This window comes from Melozone crissalis, unplaced genomic scaffold, assembly GCF_028551555.1.
Source record: "Melozone crissalis strain CALT ecotype California unplaced genomic scaffold, PUWL_Pcris_2 ptg000002l_1, whole genome shotgun sequence".
In the NCBI taxonomy this organism is placed as follows: Eukaryota; Metazoa; Chordata; class Aves; order Passeriformes; family Passerellidae; genus Melozone; species Melozone crissalis.
Window position 1 is genome coordinate 10,554,057 of NW_026535780.1, and position 13,808 is coordinate 10,567,864.

The window sequence follows — 13,808 nt, forward strand, 5'->3', positions numbered from 1 at the left end:
CATGAATTCAACTGTACTGTAGTTTTAAAACAGGATTCTTTACTTTTCTGCAGAGGCTTTTAGATCACTCACAAGCTGCACACTTGGAATATGACCTACATCACTGAAGGGAATTATCCTCTGCAGGATTACAACCTACACAATTTGCCACTAAAATAACAGACCCCAAGTAATCTAAGTAATCTGCTCTAAATTACTGACCCACTGGACAAACATCCCCTCTTATTCACACTCCAAGAACCTTGCTAGTCTAAAGGGAAGAACCATTTACAAAAATACAAAACTATTTTAACAGTAATTTCTATATATCTTGTAGAGACAAAATCACTCTTGTAAAAGGAACATGGTGCACGCCTCACCTTTGCAAAGGAAGAATGAACATTTGACAGGGTGTGAAGTCACAGAGGCATAAATGACCAACACATCCAGACTTCAAATCCTCTCAAGACAGAGACTTACATCAGTTGTATGTAATAGTTTTGCAGATAAAACCCAACAAAGAACATTTTAATTTCACTTCCTGGGTTCAAACTATAATTAACTTTGAATTAAATTACTATTATAATTGCTCAAATCAGTCTCCATGCAGGATAATCAGAAAACAAAGATGTCAGCAGCCACTGACAGTGATAGATGTGATTCACCAAGAACAATGTGGGAAAGCTCTAGCAGAAGTAGGGATAAAACCCAAGCACCAATGCAACATCTAGAATTTTCATCTTTTCTTCATCTCAACACCACCTCCTTCCTAGCACTCTTTCAACAAGTCTCTTCCCCATATGTCTACATGATCTCAAGACTTTCCAAGCCCATGTCCTTTGCCTTTTCATCTGCCTCTCCTCATTCTGAGTGCTTCCTTCTCTTGTTTTTTTCCTTAAATATGTCTCCTCTATGTTTCTTCCACCTTGCTAAGGTTTGGATTTGATTCTGTGACAGTGCTCAGGTTTAGCAAAAGGCAGACAAAGTGATGTTTGGCAAAGAAGTAACTTGCAAAAGGAAGCACTAAGCAATCCTTGCCAGAGATGCCATTACCACATTCAACAATTTCCTGTCACCTGCAAAAGAAACAAAATAGCCCAGGTTCTCTTTCCCTAAAAGAGAAGAAAAGAGAAGTGGGAATAATGTGACTTTAGAAGTTAGTTTTGCCTTCCTTGTTCTCTAGTTTGATCTACAATACACTGTAATTCATTTTATCTAGAGAAGTCTGGGGACTACAGAAAATTTACCCCAGCTTTTACAGTCCCAAAGAAACCAAATGCTTGAAAAGCTGAGAGAGGGGTCAGTCCACCACCACCATCCCTGCTAAGGCAGAGAGCAGAGTAGAAGTGAGGGAGCAGGCACAACTGCTGAAATGAAACATCCTGAGACAGTACAGGAAAACTAAACCTGCAGGAACCAAGAGCCATGACCCAAGAAGCAAGAACAGGAGGACACAATAAATCAAACTACAATGCCAACTGCAACTTTGCTTGAACACTGTGCTCATTAAGTAAATTCAGTATAACACCTGTCTGTAGGGTACAGCCATGCCCTGCTCACATAAGCCACTTCCTCAGAGAGCATGCACAGCAAAACAAATGTGCACTGGGTCTTACATGCAGAAAAGAGACTGCAAAGCCAATGACTTCACAGTTAGGTTGTTACATATATGGGAAATGCCAATTCTTTATTGTTCAAAGGGTATAAAAAGGAGCTTCTGGCACACAGAAGACATGTTAGCTGTAAGGATTCACCACCTAGAACCTGTTCTCTGCACAGACATGAAATAAAATCAAGTATCTTGACTCTGTGTGTGGATTGTCTTCCTGCACACTGGGTGAAAGAATCCATATTTAGAACAACACAATATGCTGGCATTCTGGCCGCTTGAGAACTCTGTCAGAGTAGGGAACACTTGAGCCTGGGTTCCAATCATTTGGGTCCATTTCAAGAGTATAAAAAAAATCTCCAAGAGGTACTGCAGCTCCATCAGCCTTTCATTGTTACATAAAAAATAAGAGTGCTGTCTGGACTTTGTATAGTAAGGACCTGAATACTGGCTCGTTTCTTTTAAAAATACCCATTAAAAATGAAAGAAGAAGCAGCAACAGAAGTCCAGTCATTACACAGGTACAAGAAAATCCAGTGGCACAGGGAGTTTCCACAGACAAAGGATTTCCCACAGCCTATTGTTGGAAACACTGTGATTCAACTGCTCACTTCTTGCTCAACAGGCTGCTGATTCAACCAGAAGAGGATGCTGGTATGTCTCACCTTCTGCATTCCACCTACTGCAGACTAAATCAACAAAAAAACTGGCTTTGAGAAAACATGTGACTATATCTCATGCTAGTTTCAAGTTATTTACATCACAATCCTTTGGTTGTACAACATCACCTTTTCATCAATGCCATTTAAAAATAAACATAATAAAATAATATATCAGGAATTGTAACTGCTACTGTCTCTTATCTTGCTAAATTCCAGTTGGACATTTCACTAGAAACAGCTGGTTAGAAGGAGAAACACAGACTATAAAATACTTTCAGATTCACTGCTGTACGAGGAAATTACAGACCAGAAAAATCATCAACATACAAACTTATAAAAGAATCAGATAAAATGTGTTTTACAGCTGGAGACAAATCCTGTCTACGAAGAACAGTCTGCTTGTGAAAATTAATGACCTGCTGCAACTCCCCAGAGAAAGCCCTCAGGTAAGGAATTCTGCTGGAAGCAGGCAGCAGGGCAGCGGAGGCTATTTTAAACCCAAGCTATTCTACAGCTTCTTCCAGGTGCAGCCCTAAATTCAGCAACAGTATCTGTTTCCCAGAAAAAGATTTTGAGCTGTCTCTGACAGGTAACTGGAGATGGGCAGAGCAGCTCCAGAGGCATGGCATGCAGCTAGCCTCCAAAATAAAGCATGAGCTGTTATTTTTCAGAGAACAGATTGTTCTACAGCACAAGTTATATGCATTTCTTTCTCATATTCACAGAGGCTTCTGGATGCTGGCAGGAGAAAGGACAAGCAATTCCCTAGAGTGAAGTAGGAAGCAGAGACAGGAGAACTGTGGCTAGAGGCTAACAGATTAGCCATTACCAAATTTATAATCCATGTAGACTCTAGAACATGTTAAATATCTTGGAGCTGTATTTTTAGCACCTTAGGACTGAAATAACAGGAAATGAGCTTGTTTTAATGACACAAAGAAGCTGTATTAGAAAAAAAAAAAAGAGGGGGAAAGGAAAACTAACCCTTCCAGGTATATTTTTTTGCACACCAGCACAGCTATACACACAACAGATACTGCTGAATTCAATCCTAAAATTCACAAATGTATCACTGCTCTGCCAAAACCAACAAAAATACCTTCACTTCAGTGAAGCAGTTGCACCTGTGCTCCACTTAAAATATCATGAGTGATGCATCTGAAGTAAACAGGACTTGAGTGTTTTGTTGGTGAAGGCACAGATTTGCTCTTTATAGTCCTAAACTTGAAAAAAATGCTGATAAATGGAAATAATGAGAAAAGTTTAAAAGTCATTGTTTCAAATTACTTTAAATTCCTATTAGAACAATAACACATAAATTATCAATTGGCTTATAATCAAAATATAAACCACCTGTGTTTTGCCCAAGTCTGGATATATATCATTAGTCTCTAACAATGAGGACTGTGTTACAATTTGCCAGGAAAGCTCTAAAAATCATGAATAGTCCAAATAAAAGGAAAAAGTTCTGAACCATCCAACATAAATTAGGATTTATGCAATTATGGTGACATCTGAAGTGAAATGTATATTTAAAAACTACATGGGGAACAGCGCTTGTATCTACTGCTGTCCAACACTTGTTGATGTTGACATAGTTTTGAACGCCTTTTAAACATGTATGTTTAATTATCTGAATGAAGATTTTTCAGTTGAGCATCTGATCAGATGATTTTAAAAAAATAAAGGAAAACCTAAGGGGACATGCATTGCTTTGCTCTTCTTGTACTGCTTTTAAAAGAACAAAAAGCAAAAAAATAGCAAGGTGGGTTTAATTGAACAGCTCCACTACCTTAACATTTTGAAACACGGACTTCCCACCTTGAAAGGATATCAGGGATGTGCTTCTGCATGTTCTAGAGAAACGCACAGAAAACCGACAGCGAGAAAAGAACTGAGCTCTCCCGGCACCAACGTGCCCTGAAACTGAAGCTCGGCCGCGCTGGACCCGGACCTGCACCGGACCCGGACCTGCTCCGGACCCGGACCCGGCTCTGCCGCGGAGCCGCCGCGCGCTCCCGCCGGGCCGGGAACGCGCCGAGCCCAGGTCCGGCAGAGCGCGGGCGCGGCGCCCCCTGGCGGCCACTGGCAGCGCCGCCGCCGCGCCCGGAGTTTGTCCGTCCTTTGTCCGTCTGTCCGTCCTTTGTCCAGGGGCGGAGCGAGGCCCTGGTTCATAGAGCGAGCAATCCGCCACCTGACTGTACACTCAGCAGCCAGGCCAGGTGGCAGGACGGCAGTGGGAAGCAGATTTAAAGCCTCGGTTCTCTGCAGCCACAGCCATCAGTTTGCTCCTCAGTTCAACTGCCACACTTCCATCTTCCACAACACAGAGGTGGCATCACCTGAGAGTGGGGTGTCTTAGCTACGGTGTCCTCAATCCTTCCCAAAGCATCACCCATATTCCCAACGCTGTGGGTTTGGTGGGGTGAAGTTAAAAACTCTTCTTCCTAGCTTCCTACAGGGTGGCGACTTCAATATTTTATACCTGCTGAAGAGCTGTCTTTGCAATTTTGTATTGTTTAAATGTAACATTTGTGTCTTTTGAAAGATAATATTTAAATAAGGGTATGCTTTAATCACTTAATGAAAAGAGATAATTTACCTGATTTATGGTTTCTTCAAATGCTTTTATATAATGATTAAGTTCTCTGTCCATTGTAGCATATTCTAACATGACTTTTTCCATATTGTTAACATCTTCTTCATCATCTGCAAAATAAAATACGTGGAACATTATTTTCAGGCAGCACTTTTTCTTCACAGATGTTTTATTTACAAGTATTCATGCTGTGAATATCTAATGCATTTGTAAGTCTCAGCAGGTGTTTTCAAGCTACTCAAACATATATTTTTTTTCTCATTTTGCAACTGTAATCTTTGACATTTCTTGGGTAACTTGAACAAACAGCTTACTCAGAAAGACACTTTCCTGGTTTCATGTGAACAAGAGAGAGTATGTGTAATTTCATCTACCAACACCGAGTCATTAGGCAATCGGGATATTTTCTGCAAAAGTTGTATTTCATGACTCATCACATTGCCTCAGAAATAGTCAGAAGAAACTTAAATGCCCTTGCAGTACAGTATAGTTCACAGCTATAATTAGACCTCTTATCCCCAGTAAACACAGCTACAGGAAAATCAAAACAAAGCTAGCATTTTATAACACAGGAAATAATGGAAGAATGGATAGCATTTGTGATTCAAGCAGTAAAATTCTAATTGCCAGGGAAAATCAATTAACACAGGTCATGTGATTAGTAATTCATTTCTACTTTTATTCTCTTCTGCACGCCTCCTAATTCCCCTCCTTTCATCCTACACCTCTGCTTTCCCATCCTCACGCTGCTGTGCATCTGCTTAGATAACTACCCTGTGTAGATGCCACAAGGCTGAACAGCCACAGCTGTTTACTCCTGACACAGCTGCAGGTACCACACCAAATGCTGCCAACTGCAGGAGGACAGCCAGCCACAAGCCCTGAATCCATGCAGGAAATCAGGGAGCTAGGAAACCTATGTTTCCACTTCTGCTACTCCCATTTATTCCTATCCTGCAGTTTCCAGGTATAGAGAAAGCAGCTGGATGCAGCTAGACTCTGTGAAAGAGCCCCAAAGTTGCCATGCAGCATCAGGGGTTGTCATTTGATGGAAGATTCTTTAAAAGCCCTTAAATAGCCAATCTGTGCTGTTGCTTTTAGGAAGAAAATTGTAGTAGAGCTTTTCAAATCACTTTTTTTTGTGAAGAAAGGAAAATTTTCATCTGATCTGGCAAGCTGGCACATTGCTTAAGTTGCTAACTATATTATTATGTTAGAACATAACCTATCTCTGCAGAAAGCTGACATGATTGTACATGGCCATCAGTCTGGGAGCAAAATCTGAAACACATCACTCAGAGACAGAAACATCACACCATATTGAAACAGCGATGGATCAAGGAGACAAAGGAAAAGTGCTAAGATATATTTACACCAAAGAAGTTACATAATAAGCTATGCTATTTTGTGAATATGACAATTACAGTCATGACATTTCCCTTAATTATATATAGGCTTGGTATGTATCCATTTTTCATTAAGTAGATGAATGGATACTGCAGACAGAATCCTGGCATTCCTGCAATTTTCTTCTGAATAATCAGCATTTCCCTCTCCCCTTTCCCTTCCCTCCCACCCAGTTTCCATGTCCTATCTGGTAACTATGATCACACTATTTTTCCTTCCTGCTAGGAAGCATATGAAGTGCCTCCTTCAAGGCTGACACAAAGGACACTCCATGAATCACAGGAAAGGTTTGTGTAGCAAATAACTGTCATTCTCCTCCCATGGCCAAAATGAATCATATTCAAAGAAACTACACTGGCCTAAATGTTTTAATTTTTTTTTTAGGGGAAAAGAAGTGTATTGTTAAATGCCAAGAGAGTTGTACAAACGCTGTCTTTCCTAATGGTATAAAAATAACTTCAGGTGAAGAGTAATAACGTTGCATGCAACTTGAGAGATATATTAAAACAAAGCTCAAAGAGGTGGAACACATCTCAGCAAGAGGGACATTATCTCCAAATACATCCTGCTCTACATTCTTCCAGTACTGACCATTCCACCCATCCACCAGTCTGATTTAAGTCTCAGTACTGTTCCCTGCTGTTTCCCTGATGCTGTTCCTTCACACACATTAGACACATCCTGGGAAATTGCTGAACATGTCACTAACACACAATCATACCCTGCCCTTGGAGGCAGTATGGACATACAGACAGATCTGAAGGACTGTGTACATGTCAGTTGTTGTCCATACCCTATTTCTGCTCATTGACAGATACTACAGTCCATTTTCTGTCTGAGGTTCAATCCATAGGGTGCTGAGAGCTAAGAGTAAATCTCCTTTGCTGTACCCAGCCACTTACTTCCCCATCTCTTAAACAAGATTTAAAAGAAAACTTACAAGCTATTCTATTTGCCTTTTAAAAACTCTCATTGTTCTACATTACACACAGAACAACCTCCTCTGCTTCCCCTTCCCCTGAAGGGCCAAGGGCATTTCTTCCCCTCCTTAGTAGGGAGCACATGAAGGGCAGAGCTTGGGTGCACATGATAAGAAACTGTGGGTGACTGTATGGGGGTGTAAAGTTTTACAGCTCACCAAGGCAGGGATCCCAGCACCTTCAAGGCTCCTTTACAACAGACTCCACCATAGGTTAATCAGAACACACCATCTGACCTGACCTTACTAAGGAACAAGAAATCAGAAAAGACTTTTCTCTCCTCAACACCATCCCACAACTCATTCTCACAAATCCCACCAACCACTGGGATTTAGCAGCACTACAATATCAAAACTAATTAAAATGTAATAATTGCATCAGGCTTTTCAAATATTCAAAAGGCATTGTCTGTTATTCACTCTGCAAGCCCTGCTGCTGCTTTTGTTTCCTATGTGAGGGTGACAGTGGAGATCCATGTAAAGGCACTGACCACTGATCCATGCAAGGCACTGACTCTCTTCCAGCAGACCATGAGCACACTGACTGCTCAATACCCTCCAGCCAGACTCCAGCTACAAAGCCAGACAACTCTCCAAAGTACTCAAACCTTGCACTCTGCAGACCAACAACCTAGCTTAACACCAAAATCAAACACTTTGCAAGTGCTGGATGAGTGCCTTTTATTATCTAATCAAAAGTTATCCTAATCTTATTTCTAATTCATATCTAAGGAATGCATTCCAAACTGTCTGCATATGCTTTTAGCTACTGGCACAAAATACCATTGAAGTGCATACTGTAGTCTCCTTGTTATCTAGGCTAAATATGTTGAGTTTAGTAAGCATTTCTTCACAAGTCATTTCCCTCACCACTCAGAGATTACACATTTTGCAATATTACATTTTTTACTCACAGAAAGCCCAGTTCAAGGCCATAATTTCATTTTCAAAGGCCCATGTGCATCATGTTAAAATTAGCTGGCTGAATATGCAGTTTGCAGTTATGAATTCCAGCTCATACAACTTTATGATCTCTTATTATAATGGAAACAGGAATATTATTCTGAAAAGTCTCCCTAAATATTAAAGAACAAAATTGCATAAAGTGACTAGCAAGTGTCCAATTTCTCACTTCTGAAGAGACCAATCACGCTTAGGTGCCTTAATGCTGATTTAAACCATAATAAGTCAGGAGCAACTTATGTTTCATGAACTCACAGTGTTAAAACAGAAGTTGCAACAACAGAGTCCAGTCAGCACTGATTTAATACATCCTAGAGTAACACTCATCTAAAATTTATCCAAAACTTGCATTTCCTAACTTCTGAGTTCACATTTACTTTAGTTTCCTGTATATATCCACAAGTTAGCAGAATTTCTGAAGATTTTTCACAACTACCTCTTTCTGTGCAAAAGTCACCACATCAGTATTTGTTATTTAGGGTATTACAGCTGTGCTGCAGCCAGTACACACCAATCTAAATGAGCATTTGCTTTCACTGCAGACTATCTTAAACACAAAATAGCTTGGAATGCCATGAAATTACAGGAAGGCTCCAAACTTACAAATACAAGTGTACTTTAAATGAATGTTTAAGCACACACAATGTGGATTAAGATGAATGCATGCATACTTTCATATCTTTCTACTATTTGCTAACTAAAGTCAAAATTTCAATTTAAAGAAAGCAGGACATGTCAGTTCTACCTCTGGCACAACATATTGTTTTGAAATTCAAGGCTACATGGTGATTTTCCCATGATTCAAGGCAGAAGAGGAACAGTAATTGCCTGGAAATTTTGACTGTAGATTTCAGACTTTTAAAACCCATCACTTGAGCCAATAGCAACAGTGGTAGTAAGCAGTTGTCTTCATGTGCCCCAGCAGCAGATAAAATACACACTTTGCCAGCAGGTTTCAAGTTAGTGCTGACAGCAGAGAAACACAAGCTCTCTGACTCCCTGATTTAGTTCCATCTTTTGGAGGAAAAAATACAGTCCAAATTCAAGATAAAACTAAGTATTTTTGCTGTCATTTTTAGTAAGTCTTCATTTACAGATCCAAAAGTGCTCAGACTGCCCTCTGCACCCCCAGTTCCACTGGGTCTACTCAAAAGTGCTGATAATTCAAGTTGGACAGTAGATCTTGAACTCTTAACCAACCCACAGTCTTTAAGAACAGATTGAGAATACACTTGGAGAAGACTCCAACCTATGTAGGAGAGCACTGTCTCATCTCCCCTCTCCATCTACACAGGAGAGAAGTTTGCCACAGCATTCCAGACTATACAGACCAAGAGGAACTGAAGCAGGAGACTGATTGCTTCTGCAGCACTGAGCTCCTGCAGATACATGGACAGCTCCTCAGAAAACTTTCATCAAAGATTTCTTTCAAAATCTCATTTACCTGACCTGCTATATACTTTAATTATTAGGCTGCAGAAAGAGCAGCTTACAGAAAATTCTAAACAGAAATACAGAAAATTCTAAACTAAAGGAAATGAGAAGCCATACAAAGGAACAGCAAAAAACTGGAGAAAATAAAATTCATCTCCCAAATGCAGGTTTCTTAACATAGAGAAATGGTTGAAAGTAGAATACCCAAAAAATCTCCATGGAACTGTCTGGATAGGGCACTAACCACTGCAATCCATAAGAGAAGAAAAATTACTGCTGATAAGAGGAGCAACAACCATACAGGGAATGGCAATTGGTGGAGTAAAGGAGAATGTGGGGCAGTAATTGCAAAATTTCCCTCCATGTAATAGTCAGAAGCTACTTACTGCTGAAACTAGTCATAATGAAATCTCCAGCTTGTCAGGAAATGCCTTAACTAAGCTTTAGAGTATTTGAAGAGTATTTCCCTCAGTGTCCCCTAACAAAGCCACTCTTTCTGCATAGAAAATTTTCACACACACAGAGACTGAGCATGCATTATTTGAGAGACCAATACTTCCACCTAAATACCAGGCTCACAAAATGAAAGGACATGAGTGACAGAAAGAGAAACCTACACTAGATGGTGGGCTGGCTTGAGCAGGGGATTGGGCAAGATGACCTCCAGAGGTCCCTTCCAAACTCAGCCATTCTGGGTTTCCATTACACTCTTCAATGTTCGACAACCTCATCTCTAAGCCATTTTCCTGAAAGATGATTTAAGTGAGCTCCTCTCAAGGAAAGAAGGAATTGGAATGTGAGTTTCCAGTATTCTACCAAAGAAAAAAATCAAAGTAGGAGGAGCAAAATTGAGAGGAGAGTGTGAGGCAGGACTAGCAGTACTTGTAAAGGAAAGACTAGCACAGAGAACAAGAACACAGGTACCACCAGAACTATCACTTGCGAGTGATTTTTAGAGTTTCATCTTATTTTCTATTGGGCTTCTGTTAAGAAACTGCAAATTAAACTGCAATACATTAATTTAGGTCAAGCATCTTCCTGTTCCTGAGTAAAGTCATCTGAGGTTGTATTTTAGAAAAGAAAGGGCTGTGCTTTTTAGTCTGGATTTAAACATTTGCTCTATCTGCCAAGTAACGAGAAAAAAAATCTTAAATTATCTGTTTCTCTTTGCTTAGGTTTTTGGGTTTTTTTAAAGTCAGTTGAGCCAAGAGTATGTCTGTTAGATTACAAACTATGCCTGATGAAAAAACCCTTGTCTTGTACTACAAACCATTTCCCTGTAGGCTACGACTGTTTGAAATAGGAACAGTCAGTGGCCCAGGAGACTCCTACCAATCCCATGGAAAAGAAACCCAAGTACATTACATTGTAGAGAACCAGAATGTCAATAGAAACAGACCATGAATGGTCTGAACACCCAGCTTGAAATATCTCAGCTGCTGAGTGCCCAGTTTGAAACATCTCAGGGGGCCAGTATTTCCAGTGAGTGGGTGTTGCACACATTCTGAAAGCAGTCACATCAGAGTGGGCACAGGAAAACTGAGGCACTTGGCATTACTAACCACTATTCAAATGAACTGTATTACTCTATAATCATCACAACACTTTTCCTCAACCTGAAACTCCCTTAAACTCTATTGCCAGCAGAACAAGGCCAACAGTGCTTTTGAAAACAACTTCCTTACAGTACTTTTGAAAGCAATTTCCTTACAGTACTTTTTTTTCTCCAGACTACCAGGGGAAGGCTAAAAAGGTATAAAGATCCCAGTTTAGACATGAGAGCAGTGGCAATGATCTATCTGACCAGGTATATCAACCATGGCACCCATACAGACTGCAATGTAAAGAATGGCATTATCTCTGAACACCAAATGACACTATGCTGAGCTAATGAAATAAACAGGTTCTCACACAGAATTTGATGTAGCAAAACACTCCCAACATGTGCCGACTTGCTTTGCTGTATAAAATCCAAAGTAAAATATTATTCAACAAATGGAGATGGTTCAATTTAGGCTGAGACACACAAGTAATACAAAGACACAAACTAAACTCTCATAGAAGTAAACATTTGCTATGAACCAGAAAAATAGTTTTATAGATGTCTAAATATTTTTTGCTATTGTAAGCTCTATACTTGATGCCACATACAGCACCAAGACATGAAGACAGGTAGTATGCACACAATTTTCCCAAAGAAAAATGGCATTTTGCTTGACTAAACACTAAGGCCTGTACCATTCCCAGACTATTTCCCACCCTTCTGACAAGAGACCAACCCTTGAGCAGCATCTCTTTTCTCCTTATTAAATTCCAAGGTCATGGTGAGGATAATCTTTATTTTACCAATAAATGCCTACTTCATTTTGCAGAAAGACCAATTTAAAGTTAACGAAGACAATATAACTAGTAAGCAGAAGCACTGAAAGGAGGATAAAGCATTTACAATATGCAATACTTTTGAGAAGCAACTCAAACTCTGCACTATCATAATTCAACTGGCATTACTGTGATATCCATCCAGAATTACAGTTCTCTCTTCAGCAAATTACTATATCAGCATTCCTCAACACTAGCACAACACAAGCCCAAGAAGAACAGAAACACAAGTTATGTTGACAGAGAAGCAGCAAGAAAACACCAAGGCTGAGGTTGAGATACATTTTCTTTGGCAACAAAGTGAGTTTCACAGGTCATTTCCCCAGGCACTCATCCCTGATGTTGCTTTTACATTCCTCCTCTGCTGCCCATCAGCCAGGATAATACAGTCTTTCATAGGGTCACACTATAAACTGGATTAATGAAACAATTCAAGCTAAAAATAGTAATCTGTCCTCCAAACCCAAATCCATGCCATTCCAGTAATGGAATCTGAAGTGAGGATATTCAAACAGCTGTACCAGTAGAATTAAGGGAGTAGCAAATTGTAGCACGGTGGAGATGGGAGAGGAAAACTTCATAAATCAACTTGTTTGCCAAGAAAAAAGTAAAGCAACCACACCTGTGTATTTTCAATGTGAGCAAAAGGCATACATTATCTTCTCAAAGAAATCTAACAATCTCTCATAAAGTAAATAAAAATACCTCCCCCAAGTTTTCCTAAATATATTTACAATATATATAAAATACCTACTTATAAATACACACACACACTCACATATCACTCTCTTCCCAGTGGATTTCAACATATGATGAAACTAAGGCTGAAAACAACATTTACAACTAATTTTAATAGGAAAGAATTTTCCTATGGCTAACAAAATATTTCTTGCCTCTGGAAGCATGGACATGTCTGCATCACACAATAGAGCCTGGTTCAGTGGCCCGAGCTGCTGCTGACCTTGCCTTCTCCAGAACAAGAGATGTGAGGGCTGGGAATATTCAAAAATAAGGGGTTTAGTGCTGTCCTTCTTCTACCCATTTTGTCCTCTCAGAACTTGATAAGGTAACATTGGAATTTGGGAACAATTTTCTTGAAATACTTTCCCTTAAAAGGAACAGCAAAATATTTGTTAAGACCTTGCAATTGCTATTATTTGATCTCTCAGAATACTTTGTAAAACCAGTATTTAAAATGAAGAATTTCATTTCAAGACTTTTAATGGGTCTTTACCGCTCTATAAAAGACTCACAGGCTGCTTTATGTATGATTTCCCCTAGAAATGAATCAACAAAATATTATTTTTATTATTCCAACAAGTTCAAGTCCTAATTTCTAACTTGCTAGATCTTTTTTAAGCACAATTTCTTCTGTATTACTCAAGATCTTTACTGGCACATGACGAATTCTACAGAGATAATCCACGCAGTTTTTATTTACAAATCAACTGTATTAATGCTTTCTCTTGCCAAAACCCAATTCTTCTCATATTTTAAATTGCACTGACAGGTGAAAAACAAATATTTTAGTGTGAAGTGCAAGTCTGTCTCTAATAAAAGGCATGATTGTTATGAGCCAGCAGTAAATAATACCATTAGGTTCTTCTCAAGAAAAACATGCTTCTGTTAATGAACCAATTATATTTCTCATCTCAGAGAAGCTCATTCAAGGAGTACCTTCATTAAAGTAAGTGCAGTAATTACTTAGAATTTCCTCTATTTAGGGGAAATGGGAAATGGGTTGGAAAGACTTTTCAGAAAAAAAAAATCAGTAAGACAGGAAAACAAGCCCTTGTC

General features: G+C 39.4%; 1 protein-coding gene across 1 annotated transcript in view; it reads right to left on the bottom strand.

Moving 5' to 3' along the window:
* The window catches only part of NSMCE2 (NSE2 (MMS21) homolog, SMC5-SMC6 complex SUMO ligase), a 126,351-nt gene that overhangs the window by 94,532 nt on the left and 18,011 nt on the right, over positions 1–13,808 (bottom strand). Inside the window, 1 exon segment of the mRNA XM_054292955.1 lies at positions 4,853–4,959. Within this exon segment, the coding sequence (XP_054148930.1) occupies positions 4,853–4,959 (107 nt within the window).